The 27,379-nt window shown below is 39.3% G+C and overlaps 1 protein-coding gene across 3 annotated transcripts in view; it reads right to left on the reverse strand.

Moving 5' to 3' along the window:
• tnr (tenascin R (restrictin, janusin)) overlaps positions 1 to 27,379 on the reverse strand; it is a 166,090-nt gene that overhangs the window by 50,983 nt on the left and 87,728 nt on the right. For all 3 annotated transcript variants that reach the window (XM_061044662.1, XM_061044663.1, XM_061044664.1), the window contains exons 4-14: positions 21,552 to 21,672; positions 20,024 to 20,237; positions 19,809 to 19,909; positions 16,848 to 17,010; positions 15,199 to 15,675; positions 9,136 to 9,255; positions 8,852 to 8,995; positions 7,660 to 7,775; positions 4,274 to 4,424; positions 601 to 779; positions 172 to 262 (exon numbers count right to left, since the gene is read on the reverse strand). In XM_061044662.1, the coding sequence (XP_060900645.1) occupies positions 172 to 262; positions 601 to 779; positions 4,274 to 4,424; positions 7,660 to 7,775; positions 8,852 to 8,995; positions 9,136 to 9,255; positions 15,199 to 15,675; positions 16,848 to 17,010; positions 19,809 to 19,909; positions 20,024 to 20,237; positions 21,552 to 21,635 (1,840 nt within the window). In that variant the 5' untranslated portion in view covers positions 21,636 to 21,672. The remainder of the gene's footprint in view (positions 1 to 171; positions 263 to 600; positions 780 to 4,273; positions 4,425 to 7,659; positions 7,776 to 8,851; positions 8,996 to 9,135; positions 9,256 to 15,198; positions 15,676 to 16,847; positions 17,011 to 19,808; positions 19,910 to 20,023; positions 20,238 to 21,551; positions 21,673 to 27,379) is intronic.

The raw sequence follows: 27,379 nt of genomic DNA on the forward strand, positions 1-27,379 counted from the left end.
CAAACACACAAAAGCAAAAAATCAACATAAACAGATGTTCTCTACCATAGCTCATACACGTAAACAGTAAAGGACACATTAGGGCATATGTCATCCACTGTTCTACCCTCAGAGACAGGCACAGGAAAACACACACTAACAGCAAAACATCTGCTTGCTGTCAGACCTCACCAGTAGTAAATTCAGTGGAAATAGATCCGCTCTCATTTCCCTTCCTCACACCGCTCACAGACACCTCATAACGTGAGCCGGGACGCAGAACCTGTGTGAGAAAAACAAAAACAAAAAAATAACACAAAGACAGTTTAGTCTGTTTAATCTTTTAGCGTGGATTTTTCTGTTTGTTTTTGTTTATCTCCAGACACAGGAGGCAGGCGGAGATGAGATAATATAACAAGCATGAAAAGCACACACAAACACACGCCAGCAACACTACACGTGTGAGTCCAATGCAATCACATCAGTGACAATTCTCAACCCAAAGATAAACGATTTAAGCTGTTCTGTCTCCAGATGGTCGGTGAGTCCGCATTATGTGTCTGTGCAATCAGATCTGTGATTACACAACATGATGAATAGCAAACCAACGACAGCACTCACCTGCAGGGAGTACTGGCTGAGAGTGGGCTGGAGGCGGAAGGTGGTCCGTGGACCCTCTCCTCCCACCAGGCCATAACGCAGAATGATCTGATCGATCTTTGCTTTAGGCGATGTCCACTCCACGAACGCTACAGTGTCTGACACATCCCGCACGATTAGCTGAGTGGGGCTGTCGATCACTGGGGGGGGGAAAAAGGAACAAAATCATAACATTTTGTGTCACTTTTAGTGACAAGTCTTCTCATTGGATACTAAAAGATGAGCTTTTCGATACCTTGAAATTAGCCAGAGCAAAAAGATTGTTTGAAGATGGGTTTCTTGATTTTTTTTTATCTGGGCAATTTTTGTGTTAAATGAAGCTAAACTTTTATAATGTTCATGTTGTCTAACCAGAAGCAGATGTTCTATAATTTGGACTGAAAAACTGTCAAAACCAAATTATTTTAAATTTCACTTTAACAAAGAATATGTTTTACAGAGTTGCTGAACTGACCAGGCCCCTGTGATGTTTCGCCTTCAATCTGAATGTGGCGGAGGCGTAATAGGGAGACAAAGTGATCCCTCCTCTGTACCGTCTTCAGAAGTATTAACAGAGGCGTTAAAGAGGCAAGACAGGATCAGCGGACCCAGCGGGGAGCGCAGTGTTGTCAGTGTTGTGTGTGCGTGCTTGTCTGACTGTGTGTGTTTGTGGAGCTCCCACTGTGCCGTGCTTCTGCAACGCCTAAACACAATTTGAAGTCACATACTGGGATACTAATATAACGGCATTGTAGAATGAATATGAATGTACGGAGACACGATGACCACTGAGCTAAGAAAGCAGTCTGAAAGGGGCTACAGTATTAACACTGTTTTAAGATTTCCCAGTGGTTGGGCTGGATTTCACCAAAAATATACTCGCCAACAGTCAAACATAAACCACTTATCAGAGTAAGCACACTGAGACAGCATGAGCAAAAAGGTACAGCAAGAGTTTTGAGTACCAACATCTTAAATACAAGCTATCTAGTTCTTATATTACTGTATTTAAAAACGTGTGTGTATTCTTAATAGAAAGTCAAACACATTTCAGGAGACGTTTTTACACCCCCAGGGTTACCTCTTGTCACCAATTATTGTTTGTCTTTTTCATGGACTAGATCTCGCAGCACAGTCAAGGCGAGAAAAGTGTTTGGTTTGGGGATCTCAGAATTGCTGCTCTGATCTTCAAAAACGATATGATTCTGTTGGCTTCATCAAACAGTAAACACGCACCGGAACGATTTGCATTTGAATGTGAAGCATCTGTGACTAGAGTCATCCCCTCTAAGTCTGAGCCAACGGGTTTGTGCCAGGAAACGGTTGATTGTTTTCGTGTGTTTTTTTTTTTTTTTTTTTGGGAGTGAGTTGCTTCCCAAAGTGAAGTAGTTTCAATTATCTCAGGGTGTTATTCACAAGAAGCTCAAAAATGCAGACAGAGCTGCAGAGATGCTCAGTCAAGGTAATATTGTTGTTAATTTGTTGGTAATACTGTTATATAATGTGATCAGTAGCTGTCTGTTTCATTAAAATGTTAATGACTTATTTCTAAAAAAGCTGTGTGTTGGCTTAAGTCTGGGAAAATATCTTGATCTCAATCTTGATCTTGATCTCTTTAAAATCAATGATTACTTCAGTAAATTGGGAAACTAAAATTTTATATTAACGCAGTATATGACAATTTGCTTAAAGGAGCAATATGTAACTCTGACACCTAGTGTTTAAAATGGGTACTGCAGCCCAAATTCAAAACATTGGAGAGAGCTATCTCAACGAGCACCCTCCTCTCCTGCAACACCTGTTGGTCTGCCGTTTGCCTGGCAAACCGAGGGGCAAGGGGCAAAACGCCCACATGCTCGCCACCTACCTGCTCTGGTAAAAAAAAACAAAAAAACATTCTGCACCAGAATCGAAACTCAGAAGGAGGACATATTGGCTGCTGCGTTGTTGTCAGAGAAGCCAGCACTTCAACATAGCATGTTTCCTTAATGGGTCGATGATATGGTGTGTTCATTGTATGATTTAATTCAGTAAATATTTTACATATTGGACCATTTCATTGACAAATCACTTTGTAAGGAACAGATATCATAAAACACAATGTTAGTCTAACGTACAGCTCATGCTTTATTCAAAAGCACCATACTGTGCTGTGATAGCATAATTGTTCAGTATGGATCACCCAAGAGGGAAATTATGTAAATGACACATTACCCACACTAAGAAAAGGACCATACTGTCCTTTAAAGACTTTTTGAAGCTTTGGAGATCTACATAAATCCCAGAACAAACGTTTGGTCTATTGCAGGACCACCCTTATTATTGATGTATTTAAAATTGGCCCCTTGGGTCTCTACTCAGAAAGCATCTTGAGGTAGATGGTTGCTGTTAACCAGTTCACACATCAGCTGTCCTCTCCGTCGGCTTTTTTCCTCCCACTCCTCATCCTGTTCCCTCCGTCTCCAAGGAAGGATAAATCTTTCTTATGAATAATTGAGCAACTTCAAATCTGTCTTTTCCTCTTTCTTTATCCAATAAGGTGTCCTGCAGTGGGTCGCCATGAAAAATTAATGAGTACCATGAATTATTTATCAATACTTAATTACAACCTACGAAATGTATAAAGACTTGACAAGAAATTGATGGTGTTTTGACTGCAGACATCAGAGCTTATATTGTTAAGGACGAGGTTTGGATTGGATCTATTACAGCTGTCCAAGCGGTGTCAGCTGGATGAGGAGTGGGGGTAATACCTCACTGAGGTTTACAACAGGTACATAAATGGGTGGCAGACAAACAAATGTGTCAAGGTGACACTGCTTGTGTCCAGATATTAGAGCTGTGTGTGTGTGTGTGTGTGTGTGTGTGGCCGGCCAGTCATTCAAAATGTTCTGCATTTGGTATTTAAATTATAGCATGATTTATTGGCTGACTGACAGAAAATTAATTGCTCACAGTTACAATTATTTCTGAATCAGGTATCCCTTTTTATCAAGTAAAAATGCCAAACATTTGTTTATTCCAGCTTCTCAATTATAAGAACTGTCTGACTTTCTCTGAAATGTGCTCATGGTAAAATAAATGAGAAGTGGACTATGAAAAGAAAAACACACAAACTTTAAGATGTTACCCTGGGTTACATTGACTGAGTGATTCAGTAAATAATAAGAGATGTTGTAGTGCAACTTAGATTCTTATTTATTGATATTTGATTTATTTTTATTGACCTGGTCACCCATGCAAGCAAATAAGATTACATTTTAAACGAAATGCTGCTGAAGTGGCGTTCTTTGACAACAAAATCCACTCTAAAGCGGCGAGGATAGACAAAAATAAACCAATATGTTTGATGTGTAAAAACAAGTTTTCTAACTTGATTGATTTAAAATCTGTGTGTTTATGAGGGATGTTTTGCTCTGAGTAAGCGTATAAAGGACACATTCTTGTTTTGTCCTTGCTGACGGGCTGTGCAGTATTGAAAAAAACAGGAATAGTAATTCAACAATTAACTGTAGAACTACTTTCACTCTGATTACGATTGTTCAGAGAGTTAAATGTGTTTGTACTTCATTTATTTATCAGACTTATGACATCATATCCCACTGCCAAGGTTAAAGCTAAAGGCTTAACGTGAAACTCTAACATTAATACATACATGTTGTGACAGTAGCAGTGAACGGCTGGCTTCGGCCCACGTCTCGCAGTGCCACCAGGTTCACGGTGTACTCCTCTCCTGGTCTCAAACCGGTCTGCACAAAATAAGTGATGGTGCTGGGCAGCTGTGCAGTCATCCCACCGTCGTTATCCTGGAGAGAAAAGAAAACAGTGTTAAGTTATGGTATTAAGAGACTGAACTAAGATAATTTTGCACAATGATTGTTTGTATAATTTAAGTAACTGTCAGCTTCTATGTCAGCTAAACTTTTCTGTCAGTGGACATCTTGGATGTAATGAATAAAGACTCTTCTTAAAAATAACACAAATACAATGACTCCTGCAGCTAAACTGAATGCAGGATACTTTCTGAACTGTGTGCAGGCACTTTTTGGTCTAATTTGTAAGCCGTCTTGTCGGTTTTTCACATTAAACTTCAAAACCATGTTTGCTGAGCAGAAATGGCTTTGAATGTTTCAGTGATATTTCATGGGTCTTTTTCTGCAGAGGCAGCACTCCTCATTTCAAAAGGCCCTTCGCTCATCCATATGGAGCCGCCACTATTCCCAGCTGTTCTCAGAGAGCCAGTGTTGCACATGTACTTCCTGCCAACAGACAGATGTTACACCTACTGCTGCTGCAAGATCCCCAAAAGCCTGCGCTACAAAGGCTCATATTACAACAGAACATACAACAGCTTGCTACTTTCCTGCATTAAAACTGTAATTAGAGATGTAATCCATTTAATCACCTCGACTAAATTACCACGGTGGGCTGCAGTAAAACATAACAGTTATGTTCCAATATCAATTGGTGTTCAATCTCAATAATAATTCAGTGGAATGAAGGCAATGCTTAATTATTCACAATGAATCACCATAACAGTATACTTCTGCTCCCATCTGATGTGTCAGTTTGCTCATAATTAGTCATCACTCTGTCAGCAGACAAGGTCGCTGAGATAAAGACAAAAGAGCTTTTTTTGTTTTGTTCTTGTGGAGGTATTATACAGCTGTATTTTATCCTTCTACGGTTCATAGGATGGAAATACTATTTTCATTATAGATGTGCTGCGATTCTGATGCGGTAAAATTTGATTTTTAATGATATATTTTGCAAATTTTTCATACAAAAAAATAAAGTGTGTGTAAAGTGTGAAATAATAACTATTTTTGCTTGGCCTGATAACTTTGATTGGAAAAAAAATAATACTGGTATAAAAATACATCAGTTCTCTGCATATATTATTATACATTAAGTACATTGTCAAAACAGAGGATTGGATTAGTGAACGATTGAAACACCTTCTCTTGTGATCCTTCATCCTTTACATTTCATACAAATTGTTCTTTCAGTATAAAGTTCCAATAAAACGATTGGCAGTAAGGGGGGACATTTGTGGAGACATTTTAAATATGTTTTTTAGTGTCGTAGATAAAAGAAGAGATGGGATGGTTAATGTTTCATTAACTTCTTAATGATTAGAGTTTTCTTCTTAACACTATTGATATTTTTCTTTCATACATTGGATTATGATTGCTAACAAATGGGCCTTGCTGCAACGTCTGGATGTGCTGCAGAGAGTCGTAGGAGCTGCATTTTGGTTTAATTTGAGGCACAATGCTCATGCACAAAGGACAAAATGTGTTAAGAAAATAATGCAGATTTGCCTCATCATTTATCCTGACCTTTGAGCATTGACAATGTAATAACTAGTCAACATGAATCCTTATGCTCAGATACTTCAGTGAAAACCTCATCTCAATGCGTGGGTATGTGTGATTTTCTGTGCTTATGAATTTCATTTTATTCACTTCATTACAGAAGAGCCTACAGCAGCTTTTCTGACAGTCAAACAAAAGGCTTTTAAGAGGTAGAATTTAGCAAACTGAAACAGCTCTGGTATCCTTTCTGAAAAAACGTCATATGAATAATAAATAATATAATAATAATAAATCAATAATGCTAGAGAATATTTGTTATATGACCTTGACATGACTGGAAATAATACAACATGTGCAAAAGGTTTCAAATGACTACTATTACAGGTCTACTAGCACACATATTGATTGGTTAATTCTCTGCAGTTTAATTGATTTATTATGAAAGCCAATAATAAAAGGTACACTGTATGATGTTGCAGCAGCTACAAAAACCCCTCCAGTATGGCATTACATTGGGATGTTAGATGACACTGTAGTTGCTTCTAACATTGTTAACGGCAGGTCTCCAGCTCACCCTCCGTCTCACTCTCTCTCTGTTTTCCTTTTTTTCAGAGTAGTGAGTTCTGTGTTTGTTCGTACGGGCCAAAGCTTTCATGCCTGCTTCCATTACGAGATTGTCAAAATTCACAATCCCCATTGCTGGATTAAATCCACAGGGGGCGGGAATGGCAACTCATAATATGATTTCCCCTGTGGCTCGAGTGAGGGAGGGGAAAGCAGGGAGAGATTGAGGGAAGAAAGTATACAGGATGGGAGGGAGATGAAGAGGGAGGTGAAGGAGAAAGAAAGGGACGGAGGGTACCTTCGGCTGTAGAGAAGAAAGTGTCAGAAAAAAAGAGATTAGGAGGAAAGGTTTTGGGGGGGATGGGAAGTCCAAGAAGAAAAGAGATGACTTTGAGACATGAAAGATTGGATAGAAAGACTGAACAGGGCGGGCCAAATTGAATAAATGCAATTAGGTAGCCCACTCCTTTTTACGATCAGAAACTAAGGACTTGAAAGTGGTAGAGAAACAAACACCAAAGAAGCATCTTGACATCAGATTTGAGGCACGACGTCATGCTGGACTAAAGGGTATCTCCCCACAAAAACACCTTAAAGGAGAAATCCAATTACTGTGAGAGGTTGAGAGATGAGAGTGCTGAGAGATCCTGAGTTTACAGCGAGATATAGAAAAAATAAATGTTTTGGCTCTTGGGTTGAACCTGTCGCTGCCATGGTTTACGAATTGTCTTTTTCTGGAAAAGGGTTTATTGGCTCATCCACCTAATAGCCAATAAGCTGAAGACAATCCGCTTCTCTAATTTGGCATGGGCTTCAAGTTGAACTAACACCGAAGGAAACTGAAAATCCAGCCGTTTAATTTTCCTTCGTTTTTTCTGCACACATGTTCAAAGTCATATAGCATTAGAGAGATTTGTAAATAACTATTTTCAGTCGAGAGTTTTTCTTACAGTCAACAAGGGGGGGAAATGCTGTATGAGAGGGAGAATGGGCTTGTCAGTCATTTGCTGATGATTCATTAAAAGCATAGAACATCTGTTCCCTCTGTTCTCATCAAAAACAAGGACAGTGCACTTTTCTTCCACAATGCTGTCCTGCACACTGTCATCTGCACTGACAGCAAACAGACACACTACACGTTCACACAGCTTTCCTCTACCTTGGGGATGAAGCTGATCTCCCATCCATCGAAGGAAAAGTAGAACGGTTGCCACTGGACCTCCACTGATGTCTCTGTGATGGATTTGAAGACTAAACCATCTGGATTGGAGAAATCTTGAGAGGAAGCCAGAGACATATTATTGTTGGTCAGTGACCCACACAGTCTGTAAATCACCACTACAGCTCTGGCTAAAGATGCCCGATGCTAAACCTCTCTTTTACATTCCATTATTTGTTGTTTTTATAACAAGGCATAAAATACTAAAGTAAATAATCTAAATAATACTAAAATAATCAAGGCACATGATTTTCAAAAGAAGTTATTTTTGTTCACTGAGATGTCTAACATAAACTTCAGTTTCACACTAAACACTGAAAACACTTTCCCAGCTTTGATGTGCAGCCACGCCGACAAGCCAATACTTTAATTTAATAACATGCTTAAATTACTTTTTTCGCAGGCAGCCTCGTCCTCATAAGTCTTCCAAGATAATCAAATACTACACTCTATAATCAAGTTAAGGAAAGGCAGCCCAACAAATCATACCATCACTGAAAAATGGTTGCATCAAGCTATATTACCCTAAATTGACTTTATTACTTTAAATTCTGCAATCACTGAAATTAAATTCACTTATCTGTGAAATGGAGGGTATTTTTATCCGGCCAAGAGTGAACTAATGGAAACACACTGTATGTACCCAGCTGGTGTAGAGAGGACGCAAATGTTCTGTTTGCTGAATGAATCAGACTCTTACTTATGAAATGGTTTGGTAGGTTTAAATATAAGCTACTAAGAGCTGCTGATGAGAACATTAATTAAAGGTCCTTGTAAATGGACAAAAGAAGAACCCAGAATGGACCTAATGTGTGTTTGTGCATGTGTGTGTGTATAGTGGAGTGTGTGTGACACAAAGCAGGTGTTATGGGTGCACCGGTTTGCACGGAGGAGCAGGTGGTATGAAAAAAAAAGAGAGAGGCAGGTATGTGTAGTAAGCATCCACATAAATGGCTGTTTCCGTGCGAGAATGCATTAACAGCCCTGTATGAAGCTGAGCAATTTATGAGATGCTGAATTAAGGTATTGCATTTAATTTCTGTTGGCCATGGACCAAACCCTGCATTAGTGGAACAACCTTTAGGCTCTCACGAGAACATTTAGTCAAAACAACCCAGAGGACTGCACTTACAGGTCGAAACAGTAATGCTGGCAGGGACGCTGATACTGTTGTTAATGACTGCAAACACGTTGATGTTGTACTCTATGCCCGCACCTAGACCTGAGATAGAGCAGGCAGTGATGTTCCCAGGAAGCCTTATCTCTAGTTGCACACCTGAAAGAGGGACAGGTAAAATAAGCATACATTGGTACACTTAATAGAATATGTGTATGCTTTCCAAAACACTTTGACTCAATTGAAACTAATATTACAGCTATGCTAGATCTTAAAGGCCAGATTAGAGGCACACTTACCTCCAGGGCTGCTTGGTGTGTATGTCACTAAGAAATCAGTCAGCACAACTGAACCTTCCCACTCCAGGTCAATAGTGCTATCAGTCACGCCTCGTACCTTCAGGTTCATAGCCGGTGCCACTGGCGAGACAAGGAAAAAGAAAAAAGAAATTGTTATTGTAAATAACCTTTTTGTTTGTGGGAGTGTAAGACTGTTTAGGTGTTAGAATTTTGGGCTGTACAATGTCGTCAATCAAACCAATAAAAGGGTATCCTACATTAGAGGGAAAACTGCAAAATAGTTCTGACTTGTAACTGTAGCGATAGCTCTTTCACATATTTTTGTTCTGGATTATTTTTCGGGCTTGGGGCCTTTTTTTTAAATAGGACAGCTATAGAAAGGAGAGGGAAATGTTGAGAGAGAGAGAGAGAGAGAGAGAGAGAGAGTGGGGAATAGCATGCAACCACCATCTGTACCACAGTATTTATAAGAGGTGCAAACTTTACAGTGCTCAGGAAACCAATTTCACCTCCTCCCTTCAGGGAGGAAGCTTTGATTTAAAAGATTAAACTATATTGTATCCTGTAAATAGCTTGTTTCCACATTCAGACACAAAACAAGACCCCAAAAATTAGCCGAAAATCTTCTTTGGTGTGCTTGCACCTGAAAATCAATGGCGCTACATGTGAATTAGACCTAGAGGCACAGCAGATAGCGGGAGCAAATGATGCGCACTTTTTGGTGCTAATAGTGCATTTCACAGCCTCAAATTCTTTATGGTAATCAATTTATATCACCACCATCAATTCTGCATTAATCTTGTCTCTTGTGAAGTTTTTAACGTGGAGTTTTTTTGGTGAAGATGATTTACATCAACACTTAAGTGGTGTCTTACAAAAAATATTTAAATAGCATCTTAGCAGCACATTCAAAATGCTCAGGCTTTTTTGTGTTTTATATATTTTGGTAAAATGATTTGTTCTAGAGATGAAATCAATTTGTTAAATGGTCTTAAAATATGCAAACAACTCAAGGTGCTTTTCTGTCTGAAGCAGCTCCTGTAAGTGTTGCCAGTTTTCAGGTCACAGGTGGATCCCTCGATATGCACAGAATCAGGCGGGCTCCTCCTCACACCCAGAATCTGGCAAAGCAATTACGGCTTCTACTGCGGACTTCGCTCCTCCCAATGGACCCTCCCTGTCTGCAGGGATGAAGTCCTTTGCTACTGCAGCACCTGGCAGTCCATCCATGGATGAAATCATGCTCTCAAATTCTCCAGTGGTAATAAGATCTGATGGGCCATGACGGAGTAACTGAGGAGCCTTCAAACTCAGAAACAGTGTGGATGGAAATTAGACTTACCAGGACATCAAATAACATCTTCCCACAAAAATAGTCCGACTTCAGTAATGCCATTCTTCAATTATTTGCTGTTTAGGCATGTTTACATGTTTCCCTAATATATGTACTTTATAATGTGTAAATTCAGGACTAGTAAAATAAACTTAATGACGACAATGCAGACAACAAGGCTACTTTTTCCCTTAACTTGCTGACTACATGCAGTCTCTACAGCAGTAATCTTCACACCAAGAGGACAGGTTGGACAGCACTTTGAATGCACATTCCAGTTCATAGAATAAGCCAGTCATTGTGTTAACAAGAGGCTGAGTGTTACCACGAGAGGGAGAAGCACTGTCATTCATTCGGGCTGAAGTGGAGATGGTCGAGCCATAAGCCTGAGAAGTGGTGTTGAATGTAAATGTGGAGGCATAAACAAGAGCGTTTACAGCCCCCACTGTCAAAAACAATGAGGAGGAGGCGGTGAGACAGGTGAAGGACATCCAGAAGAGCAGACAGAAGGTACAAAGATTTTTAGGTAAAGAAACACGGGGTGGGTTTATAGAAGGACTGAGGAAAAGAACGAACAGGAGAGAAAAAAAAATGGCAAGATCTGATCCAGGAGAGAAAATATCTAACATAGACAGACGGTTAAATGAGAGAGAATAAGGATGAGACAGAGAGAGGAGTAAAGGAGCAGCCAGTGTGATGGTGTGATAAATAACCTCTCACCCACTCATCATCTCTACATCCTGTGTTACAGCACAGCACTGAGTCCTCCTCAGGGGAGCCTTTGGACACTCTAGTAGTCGTTTCAGTTACTTCTCTCACACAGTCAACAGACGGGCTCATGCTGTGGTGCAGTTTGCTTATTTTGAAAAAGCGAACCTTGCACTGGGGACAACTCCTGCACCATCCATTTACAAGATGTATGAAATCTATTAAGAGTGTAATACGAACGCAATCACAAATCAAACAAATTAGCAATAATCAATGGGATAGAATGAGAGCGGCTGAATGAGGTCGTTTTTACTCCTGAAGTGACGACTCTCATGTGAGCACTGAAGAAGAGGTTCCTAACTCTACTGCCGATACAGAAGTCACTTTATTGTTGTTATGTGTGGAGTTATCAACAAGCATTTCATTTGAATGCCAAACATTATTCTATTTTAATTGTCACACAGAACCGGTCCAACCTGACATCCTATCAACATTTCCCAGAGTATCAAGAGAGTCTCTGACCTTTGTTATTGGGCTACTGTCCAACCTCTGCTGCAGATTTCAGCTCGTAACTTTATCTCTTTTTTTTTTTTGGTCATTAATCTGATTGAAGTTTAAGTTAGTTTTACCCGTTGGGCTGCCTACAAGGTCTCAGGATAACAAACAGTTTTAATTCACGTCTGTTAGGGTGCAATGTAAAACAGGATCAGCAAAATGTAAGAAAATATGGCAAAAGGGAAACCTGAACAAGTCTCTCACATGTAAAGATGCTGCGCAGTCTCAGAGCTTACTGTGTTAAAATGCTTATCTGCATTCACAAAAATGCTGTTTGTTAAATCCCGTGAGCTCATTCAAAGGTTGAAGGTTTCTGTCCTCTTAACTTATTGAATATTGTGAGAGCGAATCACAGGTATGCAGCTCCTCCTATGTTTCAGAAGGGCTGAAGGTTATTCAAGAATCTCGCCTGGAGTCTTAAAAGTCTCATTAGGGTCTAATCAGTATGCTATCATAGGCAGGTACAGCAGTATCTACTGAACAAAAACCTGAAAAGGTAAAACTAAGTCTGACAACGGAGGTCGGTGCATCATCAGAGGACTAACTTGCCTTCAGGCTGATTTTAGTAATGGCATTTCTCCTGTTCATTTTTGTTCAAAGTGATTCAACTGAAACTCTGGGCGTTGAGTACGATATACATATTTATTTATTTAATAGAACACTAATTATTTGAATAATTCATATTTAGAATATTTATCAACTTTTTTGTTTTTCCTTTTGATCAGCATTGATTTCCTAACTCGTATTTTCCTTGAGTTTTCACAACCTTGAAAGAAACAATCCTGTATCCATGTGAGTCAGGCTCGGTAACCTGTCATAACGCCAAACACTAGAGATCCAAGATAAAAGGAATCACAAAGCTGGCAACAGACTGTCTCCAATATATATTTGAGTCTTTATTCATTTTATACCGTACAGTTTTTAGTTATAGCGGCCACCTTAACAACTTGTGCCCTCCACCTTAACTACCTTGTCTTGTAAAAAAAAATTATATAATGACCAAAAAGTGCCTATTGATCTATCTATCTATCATGTGTCTCTATGTGCTCTGTTTGGATCAGACCCCTGTATGGCAGTCAGTTTAAGTAACGGTGTGTGTTTAAAACTAACAGTGGCTTGTGTGATGTATAGAACTGTCACATGTCTGTCAAAACCCTTTACCATCACAGTTAAACGGTAACTCTATCTACAATACACCTGACAGAAACACAGCTCCTTTTACTGCAGGTTTTCAAAATGTCTACCATTGACTGATCTGCTGTTAAGGCAAACTTGATTGATGCAATATAGCAGAAAAAAGCCATAACATAAGGCAATACAATCCTGTTCAAGAGCAATGCTGAGATTCAAAGCTATGTTAGAAATGTAAACGTCAGTTTGCTGCTGGGCTCAGACTATGTCATCAACATGGAAATGTCACCCACACTTTTCCGCTGTAGTGTCATGGCTCATGGTCATGGTGGAAATCCTCTGCTGTCAAGATTACATGCCGTTCTTCAGCACAAGTTGATCTCTGCTTTGTGGTTGGATTTATTTTCATGTAGAGATATACTGTATCCTACCCCATGCCTGAAATATTCCATTTAAATTCAACTGCCTCCATTATTTCTCATAGTGGGAAGAATATAGGCCACAATAATTGAAGCAAAAATACAAGCAGTCTTCTTCAGTGTTTGATAACATGAAGCACTTAATCCTGTCACCCTACAGGTCTCTGGTAATTGAACAGCTTCGTTTTGTATTCAGCAAACTATCCCCTAAAAGTATTGGCTATTTTGTCCTCTAATTGCAAAGAAATAAGCAATTCGGACACCCTCACTAGATATTAAAAGAGAGGTTAGCAAGGGGGGATAGGCCTTTGTAAAATCATTTTTCTTCCCTGTCTCTCTTTTGCTCACTCTCTTCTGCCTGTCCTCATCTTTCACTTTGTTGACAGCTGCCTCAAATGGCAGAGGAGGTTCTGATATTTTGGTACAGAGAGCTGAATCTGAACAAAGGCAAGCACGGCTGTCTCAGCTGTAGCTAATGTGACAGCACCCCACCTACCCACCCCACGTGCTTGGTGAATGTGACTTTTGACAAATGAATGCTGTTACACCTTCTGCTGTCCAGTGAGTCACATGCCCCCGCCACCTGCATTTGAAACCCAGAGGGGGATTGTTTTTCAGGGCCGCACGTACACTAAAGAATGATGGGGCTGAAAGCTAACTGTTACAGCGGAAAGAGAGATAAAAACTTTGCATTTATAAACCTATGCAACAATTTAGATCAGTCCACTTGTTCTGTACGACTCAAAAAGGAACGTTACTTCAGGAGCATCAAGAGTTAGATACTAAACTGGCTGGTTATTTGAAGAACTTCCCATTTTCTTTTTAAATGTGTGATAAAAAAATGAAACCTTCAGCTGTATCTTTTATCTGTCTGCAAACTTTCCCTGGGAAAGGAGGGGGGGGGGGGGGGGGGTGCAGTAAGCTTAATGTCTGAATTTTTGGTTTGGACTATAATCAATGTATTAACCGTGTAAGTGTCATGCCGTGTAAGTTGGATAGAAAGTGATGTCTGTATTTTGCAAGACATGATTGGCCAGGAATTGAGTCTTCTTACAAGTGAGAAATTCAGTTTCCTGTTGGATTAATTGTGGCAGGGGGTAGTCTGGCCGCCCACCTAACAGAAGTTTGGTCTGATAGGATCAGGGTCTGCCACATCAATTGTTACACGGTTAACTGAGTTTAGGATGCTCTTTAAATCAATCTTGATTCTAGGGAATCCAAGGTTAGTTTTTTTTAGCTTTCGGAGTAAATTAAGCGTAAATATGTTACTGTTTATTAATGTTTTTTTATCAAGAGCCACAAATTGGTTTTCTCTGTAACTACACCATTAAAAGAAAGATCAAGTTGACTTTATAAGAATCTATAAGATACTCACTGAACTGTAATCTGAAGCAGTGCCAGCACTTGGTGAACAGAAAATGTGCCCCTATTCCAGTAAATCAATCTCTGCAATGGAGGCACTCCATCTAATGTGGCAGTTCTAATTTCAAAAGAAAACCTGCTCCGGCCAGAGAACTCTTATAAAACCGTGTGCAGGTCACTGTGTGTCATTCTGAAAGCTGTTTAAGCTGGATTTCTGCTCTGAGTAACTTGATCTTGGTCACAGTGACAGCAGGTGTTAAAAATCAACTTGCAGGTTGGAGAACTCAGTGAATCAAGTCGTAGGAAAATCACATTTTCAATTAAATGTATTAATAAACACACTACACTAACTCCTGTTATCATTTTTGTACTTTGCCATTATCAGACATGGTTTAGTATAAATGGAAAAAAGTAACTTGCCAGACTCTCTTTTAGAAAGGAAAACAGGATCTGAGTTTATGATTCCGAAAAAATAAATAAATGTGGGACAAACTACTTAATTTTTTTTTTTCGACATGGTGGAACTGATGTGAAAGATAAAAAGTAATAACCTACCAGAGTTACAGTCGTCTCCAGCAAAGCCATCCTGGCAGACACAGAACCCATCCTTACAGACGCCCTTCTTGCTGCAGTTGTTGGCACAGTAGACGAGCGAGCAGTCCTCTCCCACATACCCGGGCCGGCACTGGCAGGTCCCGTTGATGCACAGCCCCTGGTCCGAGCAGTCATTGAGACACCTCCCAACCATGCAGTCTTCCCCGGTGAAGGACTCCTCGCACACACACTCCCCGTCGATACACAACCCGCGGCCCGAGCAGTCTGAAGGGCAGCGTGGCTCTGAGCAGTTATCGCCTCCAAAGTCACGGTCACACACGCACTCGCCTTCCACGCACACCCCCTGGCCGGAGCAGTCGTCTGGACAGCGAGGCTCGGAGCAGTTTTTGCCACCCCAACCTTCCTCACAGATGCAGCCACACAGGTCGAAGCTGAAGCTGCCATGGCCGCTGCAGCCTGGGACAAAGTCTAAACGACCTTTGAAAGAAAATACATTGAATAAAGTAATAGTAAGGACATAATGTTGCTAAAAAAAACCAGATCATTCTCTATGCTTGAAAGGCAAACTGTTGTTTTACTTTACACATTGCTGATGTGAAAAAATAGCAAAAACGTACACGTTGGTTCATGAGATATTTTTAGTACTACTACTATTTTTGAAATACAGCATTTTATAGTACATAATTACAAAAAATCTAATTGATGGCTCCATTTTAAAATGGTGTCATCATGTAGTTTTATCTAGTAGAGCTTTGATTGCATTTTTAACAATAATCACTGCGCTGACTGCTACCAATGTGAATGAGTTTGAACAGCAGGTTTTGGTCGTCATGGGAATAGTTTATAGTTTAATAGTTATTTGTTAAAGCAATGATCTGTTTAAGTATGTTTCCATATTTGTGGAAATATGGTCCAAATAGAAATGTCTGTTTTCATTGCAGCTCCAAAAAAATCATTATTTGGGCGGTGTGCGTCCCATCAGTCACACAAAAATCAAAAAGTGTCGGGCTCTTATTACCCTGGTCTCGTTTTGTGCATTTTCATCTAGCTTCTGTTCTCCTGAGCTGAGCTTTTCTCCCTCATCCTGATTCAGATCATGATGGCTAGAGATAACCATACTCACTCTGTAGAGATGGAGCATTCTCAGAAAATATTTGAACGGGATGATGGTGTCAATGGAGCACATCCGTAGCCTAAATTGTCCTAATTTCTCCTATAACTCCAGTCTTTTTTTTTTGTACCCTCATATTTGATGGCAGCATCTCCTGAATAGTGAACACACATTTTTAGCAGTACCAAAGGTTTCTCCACACTCTTTAGACCGAGACAGAGCAGCAGAAAAAAGTCGCCCTGCAGCATCAATATTCTGCTGCCGTCTGTCTCCTCTTCATTCATGCTATAAACAGTTTTTCCTGCCTGTTTTACCTTTAGTCCTCTATTTTTTTCTTTTTTTTTTGACACATATGAGACAGCCTGTTTAGATGATTTTTCTTGCTGCTCTTTTTTTTATATTGCTTTCAGAAGCCTAATAGTTTATGACACGGGGCTGTTTGTGCAAATGTTGCAGGTAAAAGCGCTTATTTAAATAGAAAACAACATCCTCCAGCTTCATCCTTATGCGTCGTTGTCATTCTTTAACGTTAACTCACCCATGGCTGAACTCTCCCCACAGCATCCAGATCCACACTGAGCTCTAAGCATGGAAACCTCTCTCTCCAGCATCTCCACTCTGATGGCGAGCTGCTGGATTGTGGTTGAAGTCGGACAGCCGCATGCAGCTTTTGGGATGTTGATGCGGTGAGTGAAAGTCATCTGTAGAGAAATAAAAGGTTAGTTAAGAATATTGATCTGCGTTAATTTACTTCATTAGAATCATTTATATTAAAAATGTTCACCCAAAACCTTTCTTTTAAGAATCAAACACTAAGTAGGCCTGTAACCAAAAACAAAGTGCCAGTTAAAACACAACAACTTTGGTTCTCAGGGACATGAGAGGCCATGTGCAGTTTTCATGGTGTAATGGAAAGTATTAAAAACTTAGAGAAACCTCTTAACCTCCCTACTGCTGCATTCTCCAACTCTCTCCAGCAGCAGGAAATGCAGGTGAGCCTGTGTGACTGTTTGAACTTACTTATCATAGAGAGGCAACATGGAGTTGTGCCGACTTTAATGGGAAGTCAGTTATTTATAATGTTGTAAGTTAAAACTGTTTTGGGTGTCTTAAAGGCGCAATATGTAACTCTGACGCCTAACGTTTAAGATGGGTACTGCAGTCCAAATTCAAAACATTAAAGAGAGCTGTCTCCCCGAGCCCCCTCCTCCCTAAAGTCCATACACTCGCTGGAACCTGAACCAGTTTGCTGCGACACCTGTTGGTTTGCTGTTTACCAGGTCATCTATAATTTGATTTAGTAAATATCTTACATATTTGACCTTTAAAAACCATTAAAATTGCCTGAGTTAGTTCATGTTGTTTGCTGCCATCCACTTTTTTAGTCATTCACATGCTGTAGTGAAACAGTCAGGAGGACAGAGACAGAGGATTTGTGTTGCTACTGAATGTTATCTTCTACATTTCTGCCTTGGAGTTTATTTGTTTGTAAGTTACATTTAGATTATTATAAAACTGTTGAAATGAGAAAATACATAAAAGAAACATTAATATGCTTCTGTTTGACATGACTTGCTAGTTGCCTTTTGTAAGCACATGCTAAGTTGTCTGTATTGACTTATTGGTATTCTATTTGTAAAGTTGCAGTTTTACAGAAATCATCAAAAGCTAAGAAAACATTTATTTAATGACTATTGAAATGTCAGCTGTACATGGTGGAGTGCAGAAAGAGCAGTAGAGTGTACTGGAGTCTTGTTAGTTTGTTGTTAATGTTTTGATTAGTATGTAAAACAATGTTTGCCATTAAGTTGTTGTGCAAGGTTGGGTGTACAACACTCTGTGTTTTAGTACTGTAAGCTCTTCCATCTTAAAAATCCATTGTTAAAACTTTTACTCTTAGTAACCACAACTCTCTGCGATGGATGAAATGTGAGATTTTACTATGTCAGAGCCCAGTATCACTTCAATTAATTCTCCATAAAACAACTTGTCACTATAAATATCAGCGTAAATGTCTGTGTGTGATTAAACAGATGTTTTCTGTTTTCCTTACCACAGAAGGCAATCTGCATAAATCACTCAGTAAGGCTCTTTACATCTCACTTTGTTGATCCTTAAATCTTAATCACCCACCATGTGTCAAGTTCGGGTAAAGAACAAGGAACTGGACCCAAGTGGAGAAGCTAACAAAAATTATTTATTTAAAATAAAGATCAAAAGTCCACAACAAAAACTTCCTATCAAAATCCAACACGAGAAAACAAGGAGCCACTGGTCAACTGACAACTGACAAACGACAATGAACTGACCCAGAGGGCAAGAAACACAGAGGCCCTTTCCGAATTGTCACAGTTCAGTAGGCAGTAAGTACTATTCAGTATGGAGTTTCAGTATACTGAACTTTCGTGGTCATTCAGTATGCATTTTTTGTTCATACTGAACATTACAGTATGGATACTAACTTCCGGGTTTCATGCAGTATGGATCGGATTCGTGCTTTCAGGAAATGAATTGTATTTTACCACCCACAATGCTGTGCGAAATTAAACGTAAATCGGCACGTTACGTGCGCCTCCAAATCAAAACAAACGAGCGTGGATTAAATTAATCAATTTTTAATCTAGAGTTTAGAGTCCCGACTGAAATCACTACTTTTAATTAACAACAGAAAATATAACAAATATCTGCATTATTATAAAACCTTTCCCCCTCTGTTTAAATAATGATTTCACTATTTAAGTGCGTCTTTATTTGTTTATTTTTACTTTATATTCTGTATATTACTGTCTTTCATTTGTTCTTTCCTTTATGTACTGTATGTGATTTAGTTATTTAATCTGCCTTTTACTTGATTTACATTGTAATATTGTTTTTTGTTTACCTGACTGTATATGAGCATTACTCTTCTTGAATAAAGCTAAACAAAAAAAAAAAAACGGGTGAATGCGGCCGGTTCTGGAAACGTAAATGACGTCACTTCCATACTGAATGAATCAGACAAAGTAGGAACAAATATCTGCCTACTGTGTGTGCATACTGAATAGTAGGTACTAACAGTATGCAGCACGGATAGCACGGATAGCACCTACTGCCTACTGCCTACTGCTTACTGCTTACTGCCTACTGCCTACTGCCTACTGAAAGATTGAGTATGTACTTGGCAATTCGGATACGGCCAGAGACTAAATAGACATGGGGTAATCAAACACAGGTGAGACTAATGACACAGGTGAAGATAATGAGGGCAATCACACTGGAGGGAAACACACAGAGGAAGGAATGAACACAAGACAAGAAACACTGAGGACATTGTAGAATGAAAAATTAAGAAACACTAGAACATAGAGGGAAACACCAGGGAAGAATGAGACCTAAAAGATAAAAAACATCTAAACTGTGAAAAACTAAACTAAACAGAACAAATCATGACACCATGCTTGATTTCCAATTAAATTAAAACAAACTATGTAAAAAGAAATAATAAATAAAAAACATTCACCTGGCTGTCAGCATCCAGCGTCTGCTCAGTGTATTCTGTTGAGCTGGCTGGATCTATTGGACCCTCCATGGACGGTCTGGAGCCTAACTCCCCACGAGAATCTGAAATCAGCAATATGGTGTGTCTTTATGTGAACAAAAGGTGCCTCCAGGACAGCAGACAAGAAGGCTACAGTGAGTTTAAATCCAAACACATGATCGATTAGAAAACCTCACCATCACCTGGGTCAGGTGGTGCAGAGGCGTCCAGGTCCACAGAGCACAGAGACTCCAAGGGAACATTGATGTTGTAGACGTGGTTGAATACCAAGGGTTGCTCCCGCAGTGTCTGGTTGGCTGAGGGTGGCTGATCTCCCCCTAGGGTCTGTCTCCTCACTCTGGTGGTACGAACCAGCTTGTTGTCTCCTGACGGAGCAGCGTGAATGGCACCCTGGAGATACACATGAAATATGAAATACAGAAAAGAAGGGTTTGAGGGTTTCCAGCTGCTTTTGTGCTTTATATCTTGTGTTTACAGGATGATGAAGTGAAGCTTCTGTAAGGAACCCAGAGGGTTGACACTTACATGTACTGTAAATGAAGGATTTTCTCACTGGCTGAGAAACAGACGCAGCCATTTTCACAGTAAAATGATGGATATTTGCTCAAAATATTAAAACTGTGAAGTATTTTCAGATTTACTTTATCTGTTGGAAAGTTCAGAGAATTTCAAACATAGGGAAAAGAAAGTGCCTTTATGAGGACACATTTTGGAGAATTGGAAAATACAGGCAGACATCATGGGATACAAAGCATCGTTATCTTATAGATGAAGTTTGTTAATATCTAAACAATTAAAGCCATTATAGTGTACTATAAAAAAAAAAAAAACGGAGACCTATTTATGAGACCATTTCTCCGAATTATCAGATGTCTTATCATAGCATTGAAACCATAAATAGCCCGTGCAGATCTAATAACACTTGGATTTCTTGATATCATGAACTCATGCGTGTAAGAATTTACAGACAAATATTCTGCATTTGTTTGTGACATTTTTGGAGAAACTCTGCCTCTAGCTTTTTTTTCTTTCTTTTTTTTAACAACATTTCCAAGAATTTTCATTCCTTTTTAGTTTTGTAATGTCAAGTGAGAAGCACAGACATGAGAACAGGTGTACAAGCTTAGAAGACGAACAAGACGAACAAGACAGTATAAAATAACAGTTTAATCCTACTTTTTTCAAATCATATATTATTACCAAGATAACTTAGCTCTACAGTGTACTTTAGTTTCTTTATTCCATGTCTCTGCAGCTCATCAGAAATAACTTTTTGGGACATGCAGATGTAGCCTCTGTCTGTGTGATGAAGCTGATTATAATTTAGGACCCTGTTTTTTTACAACATCCTTTTCCCTTTCTTACTTTAGACTTTCTTAAGTGCACATTTTGAAAGATCAAGTAACACTGACCATTGGAGCTTAGTGAATGAAATATTTCCACTCTGTGCTTGGTGCAGGGTTTTAATGTATGACAGAATTTTTGAAAATCAAAAACATTTCTAAAAAAAACATGCCGGTCCATGTAGTCCAAATAAACATGTCTGTACTCAAACTGGCCGAGATTGTGAGTGGAGTTGTGCCCAGAGTCAAGTGATTAACAGAGCAGCCAAAAATAGCAGATTGGAGGTAAATAATGAAAATGTCTAAGAAGCCCTGGGACCAAAAAAAATAGACAAGAGTAATCTGTCGGAACAATTTTTACCTGTAGAGTAAGAAACACAGCCAAAGCCAGGATCCAGCTTGTTGTGGGCACAATGGCCCTGAAACTCTGCTGTGCCAGTGGCATGCTGGGAATAAGTATCACCAGTCGTGTCCTCTCACACCTGAGGAAGAAGAAGGAGACCAAAAATAAAGGTTAAGGAGGTAGTATAATGAAGATTGCAGTAATAAATAATCAGCGACGGGGGTTTTGTTGCATGAAAACGTGCTTTCTAGATGTAGAGGTTTAAGTGTGGGTGTGATTTAGTTAGATTTGAATTATACTGTATCTGGTGAAGTGTGTCTATAGTGTGAGTGTGTTTCTGTGTGTTCATGGGGAGTCCCACTACAATCAGCTTATCCTCTGTAAATGGAAAATGAATGCTCGTGATCTGATGTAATATAATTGGCTTAAGAAGGGGGAAAATAAGAAAATCCTCAGAGGATTGTGCATCTTGCTAAAAACCTTTGAACGTATTTCAGTGAGCAGTAACAAATATTTGATCTTCCCACTGTGGAGGAATACAGAATTATTACTCAGGGAGCGAGTTGATAGATGGATTTCAGAGGAGACATGGTTTGAGCGATGCTGCTGTAATCCTTCCTCCTTTGAGAGGGGAAGAGAAAGCGGGGGACACAGTGGAATAAAAAAGCTGCGAGGAAGAAAAACTGATGTGGATCCTTCCAGCTGACTGTCAGCAGAGGAAATACTCTGGAGAGCTGAAGTTTGCTTTTAATGTGTCTATTTGAATGTATTGAGTTCTGTCAGTACGAGTGAAATCAAACATCGTACTCAACCTCTAAAGTTGTTTTATAATGCATGTGGGGACATCTGGTCACACAAGGCTAAACACAAATTATATGCGTTGTATGTTTTAAGAATTTTTCCCTTGTGTAATAGCACCTCCATGTCTGTGTTTGTGTGGGCAGAAAGGGTTAACAAAACATTTTCTCTGATGAGCCTGCATTCAAGAGCCTCTTTTATCACAACAATGCTTCTAATGTCGGTGGAGCAGACTATTGCTCTCAGCTGGCACCTTTTGTGAGAGCCAGATGGAAGGCTTCTTATCACTCCTAACTGGCTCAGGCTTTTCTTTCTTTTTGATCATTTAGGGTGGAAATGTTGAACCATCAGTGTATTTGCACATAAATGAGAAACAGAGAGACTCCCAGCGTTTGTGTGAGTCATGTGTCCTTTTAGGTTCGTCTCACTGCAAGAAAATAAAATGTTTTTTCTGAAAATTGATGCATACTCAATGACCCCGACTTCCTGCTCACTTATTGAAGATTCCTCACTCAGTCGCACTTCAGTTTCAAGATCTGTTTTTTCACAACAGAGAGCATTTCCAGACCCAGTCGAACAACCTCAGTGTTTGTGAGAGTTTTTGTACGCTCATAAAGAATGTTGACACATACAGTATATCATAAAAGACCCATAGGGGAAAGATAGGCAGTCATATGTTATAATCTACAGCATGCCTCGCTTCAGACAGCGCCGCTAATGCTTTAAAAAATGGCACTGGCCTTGCTGGAATCGACTCCTGATACCGCCTCCTATATATGCTGAAGAGATGGCAAATGTTCTACTTTGAAAAGCTCCTCTGAAGCATGCAGCTGCTGTTTGACACGACACGAGCCGTTTAGCCGGTGAATTCAGCAAACAAACGAGAAGCATGCAGATGATGAAAGAGCGAGAAAAGCCAACTGGAACCGTCTTGTTCACAGTCATTAGTTAAAGAAGTGTCCCTTTGGCTAGCTTCAGTAGATGGATTACATGCTTCTAAAGAAGTGATGGTGATTAATGGCACTACATGTATGTTTCACTTCATGTAACAAACATGATGGAAAGCTCTTCTCAGGATCAACTACTGGTGTGAAATATGTTTTATACTCACGTCCAACCGATAAGATTCGATAACAATGTCAAAGTCCCCATTTGTTTTTTAATGCAAAACCAGTTACACTGATTGCAGAACAATCCATTGAATTATAATACATCTTTAATCTTTAAGATTTTCCGGGAAGAATAATGTGATTCCTTAACAAATTAGAATTAATGGAGAAACACCCTTCAATGAAAAACTCATTTTTAAATGGAGTTCATGTTCATGTAGTTTACAGGTCTAATTGGAAACCTTGTGTTTGCCTGAAGACGAATTACATTAACAGCTGACCTGCTGTGCTCTAACTTCAGACTCTGTAGGTAATGCTAATAAATGAAAATGACATTAATTGCCTTGTATTTTCTTCAGGAAATATTATAGACAACTTTACAGTTACAACAAGATCTCTTCTGTTAAGATCATTATTTGTTCAAATTCATTAGAGTGGTTGCTCTCTTGTAGACAAACGGTGTGTTGGTGAATCTGTAATACAATATAGCATCATTAATGCAGATTAGAATGGATGAGAGGAAATTACATTGATCTGGAACTTAAATTCACATGTTTGCTATGCAGAGTTTGCTAACAAATCAGACATCTGCTGACTGTTTGCCATTAGCTTCAGAATAAGCTTGAAGCTAATCTTTCTGGGGTTCCCAGTCAGCATTGTGACATTACATTTTGCACATTCATACAATGAGTCACGACAGACAAACTTCACACATCTACGGTAAACAAAAGAATATGAGACAGAAAGTAATTGACACAAACTCAATGGACTATGAGAATACTAAAAAATAAAAGGCTCTGAATGATAATTACGATATAAGTTGAAAAACTTGTCAGCATAGAAAGCACATGACATCATAACACTACAAAGGATTGATAGTCAATTACATTTTGATTTCTTGGGTAATGTTTGATAAGGGATTCTTTTAACAGTACCGAGTATTTTGTCGTTTTAAAATATTATTTGATGGAGATTTGAGGGGCGACCACTGAAAGCTCAAGAACAGCTACAAAATGCATCTTGCATTGAGAATTATTGTCAACTAAACATGACATTTATTTCACTTCCTGTGACTCAAGCTCTTTCTTTTTACTTATTAGTTGATGTGCACGCTAAAAATGATGCCAGCAGCTTCATCTCCTCACCTGCTGCCATCTGTCTAATTTCACATTTTCCTTTTGTAGTCATTTAAATATCATCTTAAACATCTGGCCACCCTACAGTTAAATGTAAGCGCTTTGGCAAACACTGTCGCATGTGCATTAACCTAAACAATATCTGATAACATTAGCTACTATCAGGGCCAAAATATTTTTTTCTTATCTTGTCCAAATGAAAAAGACACAGAGGTAAGAATAGATGAAACACGAGATAAAAGTGTCATGCAATCCTTTTTATCTCACTATAGACACGAGATAAAGGCCTCCTGCTGCAGGGCATACTGCTTTTTAAACATGTACCAAATATAGGCCCATACATCCACACAGCCCTATACATAGTCTTACACTGGAAGTGATCAAAGTTGAAAGAGGTTCAAAGTCACAGGATTATACTTTAGTCATTAGGTCACGGTGCAGGCTGATGCCCACGAGCATTTCCATGCACAGGGAGAGAAGGTTTTTCATGGAGGCTCAATTAAAGACAGACTTTCTCACTCAGAGTGAAGAGATCCACATGCTGCAGGCACTAAAAACTGGCTTCATTTATTCATTTTATTTTTAGGAGAGAGAACACACACGAGCACACCAAACCTTTAAACCCAAATGCACTGATGCACACACCTTCAAATCGTCACGTGCATAGATTTATAACCACAAACATGCAGAAGGAATCATACATGAGAACAAAACCCATGTGTCATCATGTATCAAGTGACTCATCATTTTATTCTCTTCTGCATTGATGGTAATTAGACCTGTCGTCAAGTGGCCTCTCAATTTAGAAACACTTTTAAATGTGTAAATAGAAAGAAGCAATGTCTACCCGTTCATGTCCCCAGCGTATTAACACTCTAATATAATGCATGTGTAGAAAACTATTACATTTAATGACTGTCAGAGAATCCTCTGAAACAATGCAGACACTTTTTTGAATTACCTGGTGTTTTTCTTGAGAGAAATTGGATGAGTTCACCCCCTGTGGGGCTGAAATGAAACTGCCTGTTCCAATTATAATAAAAAACCATCAGGGCCCTTTACGCAAAGAAAAAAGGGTAAAACACTGAGCTCACACAAAGGAGGCCGCTCTGCAAAAATATCAAAACTGTAAAATGAATCACAAGAACCAGCATGCTTAAAAGTTTGATGTTAAAAAATAAATCACTTTGATCTTGCCTGCCTTAACTTTTTTCATCTTTGTTAGATTATATTTCTCTGTGAGGTGAGCTTTTGCTTTTTTGTCCTGAATCTTTGAAAATATCTTTCTCTTTTATCCACAATGTGGTTCACTGGCAGGCGAGTCCATATGAGAAGAGAAGTGAATTTAAAAATGCACAGTGTCATTACACTGAGATACTAATCCAATCTCTACGGAGGCTTGAAAACATCTTTATTATTATCTCTCACACAGCATACAGATATGGTGCTGGACTTTGGACAAGCCAGGGCTCATTGAAAAATAACTTACTCGGTTATATCAGGCTCTAGCTTACGTTCAGCTGGAAGATTATACTCTGCATTCACAGTTGTTGATTATTTCTTACTGTCTTTATCGCATGCTAATTTACACTTTCATAGGGCTGTCATAGGGAAAACAGCTGTCTCTTCAGCTGGTCTCATTGACCCAATCGCGTGGTTTCTCACCCTCATCGTTAGCCTATCGTTAGCCTATCACCTTCATGCTTTCTTTTTTTCAATCTGCCTTTAGTTCCTTCATACTGCCATAACGGGCGCCCCCTCCTCCTCCGCATCACCGCCCAGTCCATACAGAATCATCAGTGTGAGTGTCCCCCCCTCAAAGCAGTCATCAGCCGATCACAAGTCACTCGTTACGGTCCAAGCACCCAAGATATTCTGTCAAACCATATCATCATATTGTCATATAATTTATTCAATAAATATTCTGCTCTTCATTCACGTGTCTGCCCTGACTGAAACAGTAAAGAAAAGTATTTAAAGGACTCAAGTTTCTGTCATTAATGTAAATGTAGCTGTAGCTCAGCCTCCCTACATATCCTCTGTAAACAAAGTCAATGTCAGATATTGGAAGAAACATCAGTTTACATTAGCTGTTAGAAAAGCAATAATATTAAAATACTACTAAGGCCCCTTGAGTCATAAAAACATTTACAAACTAATACCAATACATTTGTGTCTCATCTCTTGCAAATATCCCTCAAGGTACAAAATGAGCAGTAATGCTACTGGAGCAAACTCCGAAACACACACCATGCCCGCAGGAATGTTTTTGATATTTACACCCAAGCAAAGGGAGGAAAATAGAAGGAGTAAGTAGGTTCAGTGGGAGAGAAAAGGAATTTAAATCCTGTGATTTGGACATTTTTACTGACAATATTGCTGTGACAGTTGACACGACGTCAGAACAAAAGCATCAAGAGAAACACAGCAGGCTGAAGGGAAAAACTGCAGTATTCAGGATGGCATACAAAAATACCATACGCAATGCATTTGCCTTCTTTGTGTGTGCAAAATCCACAGCACATCGTGAGTGAAACGCTATAAAAAATAATCTAAATGGAACCATTTGACAACCAGATATTGCATAACAGCAGCTTTAAGGCATTCATGTCTGTTCTCACAGCTGTATCTGGCAACGCACGCAGAAGCTTTAGCCACCTCTTTTAGTTGGCTGCCACCGGCCTGAACTGTCCCTGTCCATGATGCTCAGTGACTTGGTGCTGGGGGGGTATTTGCCCCTTGCACAGGTACTATCTGTGGCAGATTATGCATATCTCCCTGTCTAAATACCCCGACTCTCGCT

Source organism: Labrus mixtus, chromosome 8, assembly GCF_963584025.1.
Source record: "Labrus mixtus chromosome 8, fLabMix1.1, whole genome shotgun sequence".
NCBI lineage: Eukaryota > Metazoa > Chordata > Actinopteri > Labriformes > Labridae > Labrus > Labrus mixtus.